This window comes from Callospermophilus lateralis, chromosome 9, assembly GCF_048772815.1.
Source record: "Callospermophilus lateralis isolate mCalLat2 chromosome 9, mCalLat2.hap1, whole genome shotgun sequence".
NCBI classification, from domain to species: Eukaryota; Metazoa; Chordata; class Mammalia; order Rodentia; family Sciuridae; genus Callospermophilus; species Callospermophilus lateralis.
Genome location: NC_135313.1, coordinates 27136374 through 27154242, shown reverse-complemented (window position 1 = coordinate 27154242; position 17869 = coordinate 27136374). Strand labels below are relative to the sequence as shown.

Below are 17869 nucleotides of genomic sequence, written 5' to 3'. Positions count from 1 at the left end.
CATGAATTTTTCTCAAATTCTTCCTTGTTTTAAATTTTATTTTTCCCATCTTGAGTATTTGGTCCCTGAACAGACATATAGAAAGAACAGCTCAAGGAAAAGAGTGTCCTGAATATGTGCTTTGGGGAAGAGAATTATGGGAGCTAATCCAAACCCCTTCTCAAGGGTAATAAGAAAAATAATTGTAAACAAAACCAAAAGCAAATATGAACAAAGTGGCAGCAGGCTCTATTTGTTGACCACTTTCTCTGTGTCAGTCATAGGGTGAGAACTACACATTATGTTCTCATTTACACTTCAACTTACACCTGTGAGAGGTTTCATAAATGCATCATGTTGGTTCAGCTCCAAAATTGCTTTGGTCCTAAATAGTATGTTTGTTACAGCCCACGTGCTTCATGTCCTTGCTTTGTCCCCCAACTCTACAAAGCTGCCTCTTCATGAACTTGTTGGAATTTAAACACTTTGGAAAGCAGGGTCTTACATTATCTCCTTCTGATCCTTAATTCTAGGGGTGGGATTCCAATTTAGGATTGTTACTGCATAGTAGAAAAGTTTTCAAGTTTTTATTTCACTCTGTATGGTTTAGACCTGGATGATATTTTACACTGATAAACAACAACAGGTGAAGTGAACACCAAGTTATTGGCTCAAAAAGTTTCTTAAGTGAAATTTAAGTGGAATTTTTGCCCAATTAAATAAGCTTAAATAAAATCTTATAAGGACCATATAATATTAAAATGAACTCAAAAACTTATAGATGAAGAGCAAAAATTTACTTTTGGAAAGGGTAAAAATGGTTCTTTAGTGACATTTCATCAATATTATCATTTGAATTCTGAGAATGATTAAGACGTTGTGGTGGTTAATTTTATGTTAACTTGTCTGGGCTATGAGGCCCAGATATTTGGCCAAATATGATTCTGGGTGTGTCTGTGCTGGTGTCATGGGGTGAGATTTACTATTGAATGGGGGACTTTTAGTTCATTAGATTGCACTCTGTAATGGAGCAAGACCTCACCTTGTCAATGAAATGCAACTGGCCTGAATGCAACAAAAAGTCCACCTCTCCCAGACAAGAGGGAACTCTCCAGTGAACCACCTGTGGATTTCATCTATAAGGTTGATTCTTCGTGGTTCCAGAGCACACTGCCTTAAGACTCAAACTAGAACACTTTCCTGTATCTCTAGCTCCTCCCAGCCAGCCCTCCCCAATCCTGGGAGCCAATGGCTGACAGGAATGTCCAGGGAAGAAGCAGAGGCCCCTGGTGGGTGGGGCGTGAGGGGTGACTGTGCCACTGGCTGCCAGTCCCTGGTCAAAGACCACGACAGGCCTCTGGTTTTACAGGCAGAACAAGACGGTTGGTGTTGGCGGAGGAGCCCGCGCTTCTCAGAATTCTGAGCTGTTTCTTGAGTCATAATTGACCCCAGCAACGCTTGAGGACGTTCTGAGGAGAGAAGTGGATGGTGCGGGTCGCGGTTTTCAGAGCTGGTCCGCTGGCTCACTAAAGTGGCCGCGATGTCGTCCTGGTTTGGAGGCCTGGGCTCAGGCTTGGGCCACTTCTTGGGTCAGGTGGGGAACAGCTTGCCTTCCCTCACCGACCATATATCCAGCTTCACCAGGGAAATGCTTCTGGATGTCATAGGAGACATAGAAGCAGGTTTACCTGATTGTCAGAGAAAGGAAATGGGAGCTACTGATTCTCCATTAAGATCGGAGAATGAAAGACTTCAAAAGTATTGTACTGATCTGGAAGAAAAACATGAAGCATCAGAGCTGCAAATAAATCATCTGTGTGCAAGTTACGGAAATCAACTGCAACAGAAGGAGGTAGAGACCAGCCATCTGAAAGCAAGACAGATGGCACTGCAAGATCAAGTGTTCAACCTCCAGGCAGCTGCTCAATGGGTAGGTTCAGGAGCTTGTGGTGTACCAACAACCACTGCCCTGGCTCCACTTGGTTCCCGGATCAGTAGTGATTTTTCAGCCTTTTCTGATGATGACATGGACTTTAGTGACCTAATTTCGTCCCACCAAGAAATAAACAGATTGTCAATCGAAGTTTCAAGGCTTGAATCTAAAGTTGGCCATTCGAGGCATATTGCTGAGGCTCAGGGAACACAGAATTCTGACCCCAGTGAAATCTTCAAACTGCAAAATACTATCAAGACTCTTGAACAAAACCCAAGTCCAGACATAGATGATCATCAGCATGAAATTTCAGTTTTGGAGCAGAGTGCTACTTTGGCAGAAAAGGGAACAATCCTTCCACAAAATTCTTCATCGATGGAAGAAGTGTTGAGGCTACAACGAGCTCTGTCTGATGCTGAAAAGGAAATAATGAGACTAAACGCTTTAAACCAGGATCAGAGTCTTGCTGAAGACAATCTGAAACTTAAAATGCATGTGGAAGCTTTAGAAAAAGAGAAGTCATCATTGAGTCAAGAAAAGGAGGAACTTCAGATAACACTGTCAAAATTGAGCTGTGACTCTCAAGTAATTAAAAACACAGCTTCAACAGACATGAATGTGAATGTCCAATTACATGACTTAAAACTTCACTTGAAGGCAAAGGAGGAAGAACTGAATCAGAGTATCCATGAAAAGAAAATGCTGTTAGGTGAGTTAGAAGAACTGGACCATCAGAATCAGGAAGCTACAAAGCACATGATTTTGATAAAAGATGAGCTATCAAAACAACAAAATGAAGGAGACCTTGTCATCCAGAAATTGAAACAAGATCTAGATGAAGAAAAAAAGAGAGTTCATCAACTTGAGGATGATAAAATGAACCTCTCCAAAGAGTTGCATGTGCAGAAGGAGAAGTTAAGTCGGAGTGCACAGAGCCTCAGTGATTTGCATTTAACCAAGCAGAAGCTTGAAGATAAAGTAGAAGATTTAGTAGATCAGCTGAATAAGTCACAACAAAATAGCTTCAACGTCCAGCAGGAAAACCTTGAGCTTAAGGAACGCATTAGACAAACTGAAGGTGAGCTGTCTGGATGTCAGAGTAAGTTCCCAAGTTCTCTGAATGAAGACTCTAACAGTAAGGTGAAGAATGACTTGCTTAAAGAAAGGGAAGCTGAAGTTAGCAACTTAAGGCAAAATCTTTCAGAAGTAGAAGAGCTCAATGAAAATTTAAAGAAAGTTGCTGTTGATCTCAAAAGGGAGAATGAAATTTTGATTTTAGCATGTAAAGATGTAAGATGTAAGTTGGAAGCGTCTATTGCTGCTAACAATCAAGTGTCTCAAGAAAAAGACACTGTCAAGGAGACTCTAATAAGAGACAAAGAAGAGATAGAAGCCGAACTGCACCAGGCAGAAACAGGACTCTTGGAAGAAGCAAAGAATCACAGGCAGACTATTGAGGAACTCTCCAATGCATGTCATTTGAATACCTCTGCCTTACAGCTGAAACCTGATTGTGTAGTTCAACTCAAGCAAGAGAAGGACTTTGGAATAGCAGGACTCAAAAAGAATAATGAGCCAATGACTACTGATCCAAAAGAAACTGAGGAAATTCTGGCACCTCATGTTGAAGAACAGAAGCAATTGATACAACTTATAAAGGAGAAAGAAGTTTTTATTGAAAAACTTGAAGAAAAATGTTCAGAACTACAAAAGGATTTAGATGAGTGTTCTCAGGCCTTAAGAGAAAATGAAACTTTAAGGCAAACCATAGAAGAAAAGGACAGAAGTCTTGGCTCCATGACAGCAGAAAACAACCATCTGCAAGAAGAATTGGAGAGCCTTAAGGAACAGCAGAATCGAGCTGTCCCTGTGGCTGAGCCTAAAACCCTAGATGGTATCCCAGAACTAGAATCAGAGATATCTCAACTGAAAATAGTCAAAAATCATCTGGAAGATGAAATTAAACACCATCAAAAGATAATTACAAATCAAAACAAGCGTAAAATGCGACTCCTTCAGTCTTTACAGGAGCAGAAGAAGGAAATGGATGACCTTAAATACCAATATGAGCAGATGAATGCTGCGCATATCCAGTTAATTTTAGAAAAAGATGAGGAAATTAAGAACTTGCAGAAAACGATTGAACAAGTACAAGCCCAGTTGCCTGGAGAAAGACTCAATGCTCAAATAGAGAATTCTGATATTTTTCAAGAAGCAAATGTAAAAAGCCTCAATAGAGAAAGTGGAAGTGAACAACGTGACCTATGGAACGAAAAGGAGTTGTTGAAGCAAACGGTATCAGACCTAAAGGACAGAATATTGATTTTCGAAGTGGACTTTTCGAAATTAAAAGGGGAAAATGAAAAGTTGAGAGTAGCATCCAAAGAAAAGGAAAGGGAGTGTCAAGCACTACAAGAGACAAACTCGAAGTTCTCTGTGAGGCTGGGAGAAAAGGAATTGGAGTGTGAGTCAATGAAGGAGAAAGCTCTTGCTTTTGAGCAAATGTTACAAGAAAAAGAAGAGGGAGAAGCTGGGGAAGTAAGTCAGCTTTCAAACGCAGTTGCATCACTGCAGGAGAAGACAGTTATGTTTCAGCAAGAACGAGACCAAGTCATCGTAGCACTAAAACAAGAACAGATGGAAAACAGTACTCTCCAGCAGGAGGTCCAACAGTACCGTGACAAAGAACTACGCTTGAACCGGGAGCTAGAAAGGCTACGCAGCCATCTCTTGGAATCAGAAGAGTCTTACACCCAGGACATTTTGGCTGCAGAGGACCAAGAGACTAAACTGAGAAAGGAAGTCACGCTTTTGGAGGAAAAGCTAGTTTCATCTTCTAAGGCAAGTCTTCAAGCCAGCGTGCAGATAGAGTCACTGCAGGAACAGTTGAGGATGGTCTCTCAACAGAGGGATGAGAATGCACTGCAGCTTTCGCTCTCCCAGGCAAGAGTAAGGCAGTATGCCCTGTCATCAACGAACCTGCAGAGGGTTCTCGAACATTTCCAAGAAGAAGAGAAAGCAATGTATTCTGCTGAATTAGCAAAAGAAAAACAGTTGATAGCAGAATGGAAGAACAAGGCAGAAAAACTAGAAGGACAAGTATCATCATTGCAGGAACGTTTGGATGAAGCAAATGCTATGTTGCATTCTGCTTCCAGACTTACAGAAGAGGTAGATCGGAAGGAACAACAGATCCAAGAACTTAAAAGACAAAACGAGCTCGGAAAAGAAATGTTGCACAAGGCCCAAAAGAAATTGTCAACTTTCGCAAACAGCCCAGAAGGACAAGTGGACAAAGTCCTCATGAGAAACCTTTTTATTGGTCATTTCCATACACCCAAAGGTAAACGCCGAGAAGCCTTGCAGTTAATGGGAAGCATTCTGGACATTCCAAAGGAGGAAATGGAGCAGTTGTTGAGTGAAGATTCCGGTGGTGTTACTAAGTGGATGACCAGTTGGCTTGGAGGGGCACCGAAAAGTGTCCCCAACATACCTTTGAGACCAACTCAACAACCTATGCTTAGTAGTTCTTTTTCAGAACTCTTTGTCAAATTTCTGGAAATGGAATCTCATCCCTCTGCCCCACCACCCAAACTCTCTGCTCATGCCATGGACTGTCCAGACTCACCAGGAAGGAGAGAGCAAGTTGGAAATGTACCAGGAAATGTTAAAGATGCAGCCAAATTCAGAGGAGGTAGAAGCACCAACGGGAATCCATTCTTGGTTCCCCGTTCGGCAGCTGTGCCTCTTAGTAACCTAGCTGGGGTTGGACTTGGTGGACGTGGGCATCCTCTTTTTAAACCCATTGCAGATTTCATGCCTACCTTTACAACATTGCCAGTGTCCCCAGACACTAGTGCCACAGTAGTACTAGAGCACCTTCTAAAGCAAAAGCATTCTCAACCAGAGATGATCTAGCACTCTAAAGAAGACTTTATAAACACCTTGTGTTTTTTTGACAGAGTGGCCTTTTGATAAAGAACTCATGCATTTGTAGACCTAAAGAGAAAAAAAAAACAGCTGGTATATATAGGTATATAGCTAATAGGTATTTTTGTTGTTGTTGTTGTGTTTCTTTGTTATAGCACTTTTTAAAAAATTTGTTTGCTGTAGGCCTTTTTGTTTATAAAATTTTGTTCCAATGTAGCAGCTAATCATCACCAGTCTTCAATTCTGATGTACTTTTGTGAGCAACTGTACAGAGCAGCATTAGTGAACCATTATCTCCATCCTCTTTTTTTAATGATTATATTTGATAAATTTAATGGCATTAAGATAAAAATGATACATTGAATTAACAAGGAAGAAGAAAGATCCAACACTTAAGAAAAGTATATATATCTCAGATTTAGAGTATATGAAGACCCAATATGATATTGCAAAAAGTTGTGAAATTTTATTTGATAAAAGAAAACCTTGTTCAACTAGTAAAAGAAAATTAGAACGGGGAAAGCCTGAACATGATGTTACTTGGATAAATTCTAAGATACTTTGAATCCAAATACTATGACCCTTATCCATGTTACTTATTTCCATTTCTTTAGAAAAGTCACTTCACATTAATTCAGTTTTCTAGATGTTAAATATGTCCAGAAGGAAGAGTATTTTCATGAGTCAACCCCAAAGTGGAATCACATGATCCATTGCCAATGGAAAAGTTAGTAAGTATGTATCATTAAACATCTGGAGTGTTTATTTACATTCTTTTGGGGGCTCCACAATAATGCTTATAAAGACATTTTTTAAAGCATTTGATCAAAAAAATTTGGGGAGAGAGAGAAGATAACATCAATTTTTGAAAGATGAAAGGCTTTTAAAAAGGAGTAGTTACAACCGTTTTGTAAATTAAGGTAAAAGATGAATCAAAAGTTTCTAGCTTAAGTAGGTGAAATCGGAGAAGAGAAAAAGCAGATTGCATAGCACATACTTCTCTGACACCTGTAGTTTCTAAAACCATGAAGGACACTTTTATTAAAATTCATTTAAATAAAATTTAATTTTTAATATAAATCATATTATAATTTAATATAAATCAATCTAATTTAAAATATTTTTATTAATCAATATTGTTTAAATTTATTAATAGTATTGTTTGATTTAAATATTTTATTGATATTGTTTATTAATTTATATTAATTATAGTATGATTTAATTTAAAAATTTATTAAATTTTATTTCAATTAATACAATTTAATAAAGTCAATTTAAATAAGATTTAATATAGATTAAATTATTTAATATTAATTATATAATTTAATATAAATTTTAATAAAATGAATTTTAATAAAAATGATCTTAGTGGTTTTAGAAATTACAGATGTCAGAGAAGTATTAACTCCTTTTTTCTCCTCTCTGATTTTACCAAACTTAAGCTAGAAACTTTTGATTTATCTTTCACCTTAATTTACCAAAATAAACAAGGGGTGACAAAACACCCAGTAGTTATTATCCATCAGCGTTTCCTTTCTTTTTTCTTTATTTCACCTTAACATTTACATTATTTTACCAGAATCAAGATGCCATCAGTTGTTAGGCAGGAACAAAATCACTGAGACAACAACTGTAAGAGGCACCCCAATCTCATTTTGGCTAAGTATTAAAAACCTAGAAATGTCTGAGAACGGATGAGCTCTGATACTAAAGTTTCCAAACTATGGAAAGTTTCCAAATGCTATGGAAAATGATGATGTTTCTCTTTTTGTGTTTTTAAGTTGAGAGCCTTGTAAGTACTATGGTTCTTTATCAGAAATTATATGTGCTTTAAATTTTAAGTCTTTAAATTTCTTATTTTTCCTGGATTATAGAAAAAGGGACTCACAATTCCTTGAGAACTATTAGCATTTTAGTGACAGGAAAAAAATTCAATGATGCATAGTTGTTTATTTGCATTCAATGACGATCAACTTTTATCTACTTTGGGAAGGGTCACAAACCACAGACCTTCTGCCTTCTGCTTTATTTCAAAGCTTCCAGCATCAGTTGCAAGAATTCTAAGAAACTCTGGGAATACTCTATGGTACAAAATGCACACTTACTTTTCTTTTTCTTTTTTTTTTTTTGAAAGCATCCCTAAGACAAGAGTCCTTAGGTGAATTTCTTGTTCTAAGTAAATTGACTGAATTATTATGAAGTAATAACTTATTATGCCAAAATGAATAATGAAAGCACATGCTTCCAATCAGAGCAAGGAAGAAACAAGAAGGTGAGATGGGTGGTAAAAATGCATGAGCAGGCAAATATGATCCAGCCTTATTAAGTCCAAATATCTTTCTTTCTTATATATTTATTTTTGAGGTTTCATTCTTGCTTGATATGCATGGAATAACTTTTGGGGTGATATAATCAGAAATTTGGCACTAAAATCTGCCTTCCTGCAACATCACATGGCTTACTCTCCTAAGAAGAATGGTGCAATATCAAAGTCTATATTTTGCTTCGAGTTGCCAAATTGCTTGGAATTTTCTTCCAATAGGCTTCATATGGTTGGGAAAAGCAGAATTCAGATTTGTCATGAGAGATTTTTATATGTTCTGCTCACCCCATTGTGTCTAGGTGAGCCTTCGGATTTCAATGCTGGGAAAAACACTTCTTATATTTCAGAATTGAAGAGCTCTTGGAAACAGCGACCTCACTGCAAACTTGAGAAAAATATGTTATACAGATACTCAGAAAATTACAAAGATTAATATAGATTCAAGATTTTTTTTAAGACAAGGAGCTTAATCGAGAAAACACCAAGATAGCCTTAGAAGATTTCATACTCCCTTCATTCTTATAAAAACTTGTATATTGTAAACAAGATAAAACCAAAGAGAACAGTTCCTAAGGAAATATTCTGCTTTCAGTTTCCTTGTCTCATAAATTTTATTAAAGTTTTATTAACGACCTTGAATTTGCTAGCCTTTTTATTAAATATTTGATATATGAATCATGCCCCAAATGACTGTCCTAACAAAGAATGTGTGGACTTTCATCTGTGTATGTGCATATATTTATGTATCTTCAGGTCTATAAAGAATTTCAGTAACCTCATGAGTCAGTTTTTGTAGAATCTAATTTCAAAAGTGCTAATCTCTTGCTGTAGTATATGGGCTAAAAATAACACTTCTGACTCCATTTTCAACCTGTGATGGTTTCCTAGAGATGCTGAGACTACGTAATCTTCTTTATTCAGCTTATTAACGATTTTTAACAAAACAATGACAACTCTGAAGGGAGTTAAATTAGGGAAGTGGTTGGAAATAGTGCTGTATCCTTCCTATCCTGGTAGAGTAAGAGAAAGCGGTCCAATTGTTGCTTTTAAAGACCTAAGTTGGATTCAGGCCTAGGAAGCCCTTTGATTTACTTCACTGGCAGCCATGCTGAGAGTTTCCGAGTCATTCATTTGTATACAGAACAAAATCAGATCAAGATGAATAAGCAAATGAGGGTATGGAATCCTGGAGTGCCCATCCACCAGAGGGTGTGTGTGGGAGGGACACACATTGAAACTGAGGGATGGCTTCATTGAATTCTTGGGTCCATCTGTGTTGACAAACCTTGTGGGCTTCAGGAAGGGACAATGATAAGAGTTGACAACTGAAAAACTAATCATGTGACTTTAACTAATGGGACTCAAGACCCAACTCATAAGCTTTATGCCACTTTCACAGTCACTAGTCAAATCTGGACTCATTCTATCTCACTTTTGGAGCCCTGGGGAACTCGACAACAATATTTGAACATATATACACCACTGACATTAAGATATTCTGGAAAATGCCAAAACAACAGGACTTCAAAGCAATATTTCTATTTCACAGTGCCAATCTCCGCTGTTAGCTAGGGCTGGTTGATGTGAGCTAATAGTCTTTGATGGTAATGAGTGTGTGTGCATGAGGATTAAAGAATAGTGGTGGTGGAGAGATGTGGAATGTCCATTCAGGAGGTTAATTACTATAGGATTTTGGAGTGGTTATACATAATTTACCTGGCAGTTTCAATTAACCAGTAAGAAAGGGATGATGTTCTCCTTCACATTGAAAGGACATCTGGGTGTTTAAGTTAAGAAGTATATTTTCTATGTTATGTAAGGCTTAGGGCTAAATGCAGCTGTTATTTACAAGAGAAAATAATATGAAGAGCACAGGGAACATATGAAGCTATAGGTGGTAGTTACAGTGAGCAATGCTAAGCCACACTAAGGAAGGCTAAACCCCAGTAGTCTTTTGACCTAGGACCTTAGCTCACCTTGGCTACAAGTAGAGTATTGTCATGTGGAAACACATTTCTTCTCCTCTCATATTCTGGGTTAATGCTTCTAAAGGAATTTGATGGTTTGTGTACAGAATTAATAGCAACTTCATCTTGAATACCACCATACAGGCCACTTCATCCTCAGGATTGTGGACTCTGGAGCTTTGTTCTCATGGATGTTATTAAGGGGCACATAATATCATGAAAAGAAAGACTGAGAAACAGCTCCAAGAACAATACAGAACTTTAAGCTCCATGTAAAGTATATAATAGTCTTGAAGCTGGAAGTAAAAGTATTTGTTGAAATTGTTTTGCTAAAATGGATACTTCTGGACATAAGAATAGCCAAGAGATGAAGAAGATAAAAGTAATAATATACAAATTGCATTATTATATGGAAAGGGGCCTTAATAAGTTTTACAAACATTCTTAAAGGGACACTTTTTATATCTTAGCTCATAAAGAGAGTCAACATATACATAGAGAAGTATAAAAATATTTTTAGAGCAAATGTTCATATGCAAAAATGTTTAACAAATTGAGAGTTCTATCAGAATTGTCCTGGGGATTTTGATTTTTTTAGCTTTTGTAACTGACAGGATAATTTTAACCAATGAGTTGATTCACTAAGCCTTATAAGGAAAAAATCATAAATTAATTAGATTTCTGGGCATAAGGTTGATAGCTTATTTTCTAAACTTGTGACCTAAACCAAGTATCTCTAGTGGATAAATATCTCACTGTTTCCTTCAAAAATTTCCACAATCATTCCTGAATAGTGCATTCAAGGATCCTTTAGCAGTAAAAATAGTAGTTAAAATGTATATCCTCTGTATCACACTAAGAATTATTTATGGCTAGACATCCCAGATTTCAAGTCAAGTTACTTCCAGACACATCTATGCAACAAATGAAAATGCAAAGCATTTCATTGTGTAGTGCTCCATTTGATTGGGGAATAAATTGAATATTTATTCCTAACTTTTTTATTTTTCTGTTCACATTTAAATATGTGATACAGAATATGAAAGGAAGTTCCAATTTGATAGTGTCTTGATTATAACCAACTTTCCAAAGCAAAGATTTATATATTTCTAAAAATAGATAGTGTCACTACTTCAGCTATTTGATACAATATTTTGAATGTTTATCTTAAAAATAAATATTTCTTCTACTTAAGCACATCTTTTTCCTGAATAAACATACCATATTCTGTTTATTATTTAACCTATGGTTGAGTACAGAGATTGCAAAATTTTTTTTCATCATTATATTTACTATTACAAAAGCAGAAAACATTGCTGAGAAAGCTCAATCTAGTGAGTCTTGAAACCCACAAGAACAGAAGGATGGAAATATAAAATAATGAAAAATTGCATTGAGGAAAGAAAGGAAAAATAGTGTGTTGCCTGTTTCAGAACTCAATTCAAAATGGGAAGAAATCAATGAAGGTTTTTTGTTGTTTTGAAAAATTATAGAATCACAGAAAGTGGTAAAGGTAGTATAGAACCGTAGTATGTACCTTCCTCTCGGTTTTCCCCAATGATTTCTACTTACACAACTGTAGTGCAATATCAAAACCAGGAAGACCAACCAATGTTAGAACAATGTGTTGTGGTTCTATGACATTGTATCATCTGTGTAGATTCCTGTAATGACCAATACAAACAAGATACATAACTATTCCATCACTAGGAAAATTTCTCTTTCCACTTTTCTTTTCAGTTGTATATATGTATGTATGTGTGTGTGTGTGTGTGTGTGTGTGTGTGTGTGTGTATTTTACATATGATAATCATAGCATTTAATATATGTATAAAATGGCATTTCAATATATAAATACAATGTATAGTGACCACATCATTGGCATATCTCTCACCGAAGACATGTCATTTCTCTGTGTTGGGAACTTTTAAAATTCTCATTATTAGCTATTTTGAAATATTAATTATTGTCAGCCATAGTTATCCTACGTGTTATAAAAAAGTAGAAGTTATTCCATCCATCTGCACCCCTGCATCTATTAATCATCCTCTGTCTACCACCACACACACCTCTCCCAGGCTCTGTAAACACTATTCTTTCTTCTACTTCGAGATCAGCTTTCGTTTCCATGCGTGTGAATAGGCAGTATTTGTCTTTCTGTGCCTGACTTGTTTTGCTTAATATAATGTCCTCCAGTTCTCTTGCCTCTTGTTACCCTTTTACAGCATCACTGCCAACACCACCCCCATCACTATCAGTTACCTCTGGAACCACTAATTTTTTCTCCTTCTCTGTAATTTTGTCATCTCAAGAATATTTTATATATGGAATCATAGAGTATATGACTTTTGGAGGTTGGCCTTTTTTCCTGCAGTATGATGCCCTTGAGATTCACCTAAGTTGCTGCATGTGTGGACACTTCATTCTTTTTCATTGGAATAAACATCCACCAGAGTCAGAGCTGGGCCATGTGATAAGGGTAGTTTTGCTTGTTTGAGAATTTACTGACCTGTTTTCAGAGTGGCTGTAGCATTCTCAGGATTCACCAGCAAGTTGGGAGAGATCCAGTTTCTCTGAGTCCTCATCTGTATCAGGTATTACCATTTTGGTTATCTTTGGTTAACCTATTAAGTGTGATGTTGCCTCAAGATGGTCTCAGATTGCGTCTCTCTAATGCTAATGATTTCCAACATCTTTTCAGGTACTCATTGTCATCTTTATATTGTCTTCCAAAAGACTATATAATCTTATTTTAACTATATTCATAGGTACCAAGTGGTATTGCAGAACACCAAGTGATTTCTTCAAGTAGTAAAAACATTTTTAATTAAATATTAGTTTCCTACAGAGGGTCCTTAGCAAGATACCCCTAGGAAGTGTATAGAATAAAATTACAATGCACATACCATTCTATAGTTAAAGATTATGAGTAAAGTTTTTTTTTTTTTTTGTAAAGAGAGAGAGAGAGGTAGAGAGAGGTAGAGAGAGAGAGGGAGAATTTTAATATTTATTTTTTAGTTATTGGCGGGGACAACATCTTTGTTTGTATGTGGTGCTGAGGATCCAACCTGGGCCGCACTCATTCCAGGAGAGTGTGCTACCACTTGAACCACATCTCCAGCCCTGATTATGAGTAAAGTTTAAGAAACACTTTCAAATAGCCAGAGGTACAAATAATATAAATTTCTGAAACAAAATGAAACAAAAAATTAAATAACATTTTTCAAATAATTTAAAACAATGATTATAATTGTGATAGAATACAATGGAAAGGCTTATAATATTTTTTTCTGGGAAAATCTTTATAGAATAATATCATGTATGAATATGGTTATAAGAATCAGAAAGTGGCTGGGGATGTAGCTCAGTTGGTAGAGTGCTTTCCTAGCATGCACAAGGCCCTGGGTTCAATGCCCAGTACCACCACCAATAATAATAATAATAATAATAATAATAATAATAATAATAATAATAAAAAATAATAATAATAATGTAAGAAAAGATAACTAAGCACGTCTTTATATAAGATTAATTGTTCAAGTGGCTTTTCTTTATTCTCCTTTTCCCTTTTTGTTCATAACACAAAGAAAACTACTGACTCAAAAATACAATGTAAGTAAACTTAGTACAGGGGAATCAAATGTTGACCTGAAAGCAATTAAATTGTGTTTTGAAAGCTGCTGCTGATTCTCCTGAACGACTGACTTAACTTACCTGAAATTATTCATTAATTTATCCAACCAATATTCACTAAGCCCTCTTGTGTCTTTACTAAGCTAGCACTGTGTAAGACTCTTGGGATCCATGACACATAAAATATATTTGATGCTCTTAAGAGACTTAATATATAGTAGACAGAGACAAAATTGTAAAAAGCCTAATGTTTCCCTGAAAATTTTAAAGAGAAGAAATGATCTCTGTGGTTCAGGAGGGTTAAAATCTTTGATCTATTCAAAATATTTTCTTGATGATAATTCAAATTTGTGAATAGAAAACAGAAAGTAAGAGAAAGATGAAAAGATAGTAATTGAAAGCAATGGTCTATACTTAATAGTTACTTAGGACATTTTGTTGATTTTGCCCTATCATTTTCTGCAAATGAGGTGATGTGCTTTTGGCTAATGAAAATGGTTGTATCTGTTGGGTACTGTATGTATGCATTTGCAAACTTTGTTACTTAATAACTAATCAACCCCACACAATGCACAGGATGGTTTTATCAGTTACCTTTATAGTACATTTTTTTCACTTTCCCTTTATGATTGTATTGTCAGAAAAATTCTCCTGGGATGGGCTGAAGAGTGTCCTTTGGAGTTCTCTGTTTGTATGGTTGGTACTGGTGAATTTCAAGTTTTTATTTTTATTTTTAATTTTCCTGTTGTGCTTTAAATCAACATTTTGCTGATAGACTGTAAATTGACTTCATTCTACCATCTATGCCTTAGAGTGTACAGTTTTGTTTTATTTTATTTTTACATCTCAACCATCATTAGGTTTATGGATGCACTGACAAAAGCAAATTACATTTTTTGCCTATTTCTAGAGATAAAAGTTGGCTAAAGACCTTCATACAAAACGATCCAAGAAATTGGCCATATTCTTTCTTTACCTGACCTGATAGAGTTTGGGGAATAACATTCTTTGTTTTTGATTATAAAGCCTAGTCTTTCTTAGAAACAATGCAATGAAATAAAGATCAGCGTATACACTAATCTTTTATAAACACGATTCATTTATTTAATATTTTAAGAATTCTGAATTAATTAAAAATTTACTGCATCTGCTTTTGAATATTTATGTATCCATTGCATGAGAAAGTGATTTTAGTGTTTGGTATAAATCTTGATTTTGAATTCAAAGTTAAAAATTGAGATTTGATTTGCTATTTCAATCATCCTTATTTAATGACAGTTGCCTGTTTTAATAGTCCAGAATGATGATATTATTTGCACTTTTAGACTTTTAAGCCTTTTTGGCACACAACTATAGTCACAGCTACTTGGGAAGCTGAGGCATGAGTATCACTTGAGACCATGAGTTGAGTTTAAGATCACCTGGGCAACATATGGAGACCTTGACGCAACATCAAAAACAACAACAAAAGAAACAATGACAAAAAGTTCTTCTCTTAGATGAAATTTAATTTTTATGGCCTAACAGTATAGTATTAAAGAAAGGATTTTTAGGTAAAAATAATTTCTGTTCATTTAGTAGTAGAATTAGTCCTCAGTTATTGTTTAATTGGGAAGTTCTGGTGGGGGCTGAATATGTTTTCACTTTCAAAGTTTTGTCACTGATATTCAGATTATAAATGAAAAAGGAGTTATCACTTAAACATGTTTGGTATTTCTGTTTATTTACTTGTAGTACTGAGAATATCCAGAGCTTGGAGGTAAAGTCACATTGATTTACTTTCGAAGAAATAGACTCCAAAGCCAGATACAGTTTTGGATCCAATTTGTTGTATTTTATAGAATCTATGATTTATAACATATATTAAAATGCTTTTATGGTTTTGGGGAGGAACATTATGTGTGTGCCTAGTTACCCTTCCTCTACCTAAGAAAATATACATAATGAAGGAACTAATCAAATGTGTGATGTCTTTGTTTCAATGATTAACATCTACATTAAAGTGGATACATAACCCTCCCCTTTGCAGCTACTATTGTTAAACCTATATGCATGGAACATGACAAGACTTACAGCCACATTTCCAATCATCTCTATCAGCTTCTTGGTGCCCTCTCAGTAGTCATTATCATCTCTCTTAGGTACTTGTGTCACTTGTCTCTCACAGGTGCTTCTTATACCTTTGTAATTAACAATCACACTCTGCTCTTCACAATTCATTTACATTATGTTTTAAGAAAACCTTTCTTTTTCTGTTATCATACATACCATTTTTTCCCACCATCAGTATTTTTATATGGTAGTTAAATTTTATTCTATTTCTGGTTTAAATCACTGTTTGTCACTTATTTTTCAAGTTATCCCATATCCTAAATGATGACTTTATATGCAGCATATGATTATTAACATTATTTCTTTCCATGATATCTTTGAAAGTTTGAGCAAAGTAATCTGGTCCTCCTTCCATCACATTTAGTGTATTAGTAGTGAGAGTTATAACAGGTTTCTGAAATCCTTCACAGCAAATTAAAACAAACAAACAAACAAAAACATGGTGTCTTATGGGGAGGAGACATATAGGGAAGGAAATAGTTAATCTTTTAATGAAATTCCAAGTGAGAACAGTGATAATTACAAAGAGAAATAAATAGACAAATTGAGCATCTTCATTAAATTTTCTTACTTTTGTGGGTTTTTTTTTTTCACTTTCTTTCAGCAGATATTGGTGAGAAGGTTCATATTATTGCTGGTAGGCAGAGGAGAGATAGTCCTTGGTGCAATGTATGTTGGTTAAAGGGAATTCATTATCTTTTACATTCTATTAGGCATTTAGAATTAGGAACTGTAATGGCAGAATTGATTGATGTTCTAGACAAAGTTGAAGTAAAGCAGAAAGTGGAGAACAAGTACTTAACAAAAGCTTAAATTTGGACATCAAACAACCTCCTTGGAACCATATAAAAAAAGTATCACCACTTGCAGTGAGAAGAAGAGTAAGTTTGGGACTAGAACCAGAAATAATCAACAGAGCAACTGAGCACAAAGTAGTTGCAATTTACATATAAACCACATCTGCTATGCCAAGACTAAAGCACTGTTTAGGAAATCATGGGATCTGATAAATGTGTTGGATGATCTGGATTGATGCCCACACAAAATATTGAAAAGAATGACTCTCCTGAACTCTGAATTTGCATACCCTCCCTAATACAAGCTAACTCTATTTTGCTTGCTTGAAAATGAAGCAGAGACCTCTTTCTTCAATGAACCGCCTTGGGATTTGCTCCATTGTCTCCTTCTAAATGCTAAAGTCAGAGCTAAAACTGTTAAAGCCATAACACAGCTGAGGACATTCAGGACCTGGAAATTCAGGGAGGGAAGGCAGTCCCCACAAATTACAGGACCTTCTTAATATAAAGTGGCAAAAACAGGGAGACCATAAATAGAACTGGATTCTGAGGGTGCTTAGTCAAGGTATTTGGGAAATAAAGGAATAAGGGAGACCTTATTGACTTGGAGATAGTCTCCTAGGCTACAGAATAAACAGATGTGTATTCTGAATACCCTTCTACTAAGATGATTTCTAGATGCATGGAAAAAGTAATGACCTACACAAGGAGGGTAAAATTTTTGACTTGCTAGATGGAGTTAGTAAATGTTTTTGGTTGTGTGGTCCAGATGGTCTCTGTTGCAACTATTCAACTGTGCATTATAGTGGAAGAGCATCCATAAATAATACATGAATGAGAATGGTTGTATGTGTTTCAATAAAACTTGATTTACCAACATAGGTATCAGATTTGATTTGGTCCAAAGGCCTTCGTTTGATTACCCCTGACCTATATTAAGTGAGATTGTCATAACAAAATTTCCATGGAATGCAAAAAAAAAATTCAATCTAAAGAGAGCTTAGGAGAATGTCTCATGAGAAGGGGATAACTAGATAAGTAAAGAAGACTACAAGGAATTTATTGTATGGGAAGGCTAGAAGGACATACTATTCACCCAAACCATCAAGAATGTACTTGGTGGGCTGAGGCGTTTGCTCAGTGGTAGAGAACTTGCCTAGCATGTGTGAGGCACTGAGTTCAATTCTCAGTATCC

General features: G+C 35.8%; 1 protein-coding gene across 1 annotated transcript in view; it reads left to right on the top strand.

The window, feature by feature from the left end:
* The first annotated feature begins 1519 nt into the window (after window positions 1-1519).
* The window catches only part of LOC143407517 (uncharacterized), a 36968-nt gene continuing 20618 nt past the window's right edge, over window positions 1520-17869 (top strand). Inside the window, exon 1 of the mRNA XM_077110311.1 lies at window positions 1520-5693. Coding sequence (XP_076966426.1) covers window positions 1520-5693 — 4174 coding nt within the window. The remainder of the gene's footprint in view (window positions 5694-17869) is intronic.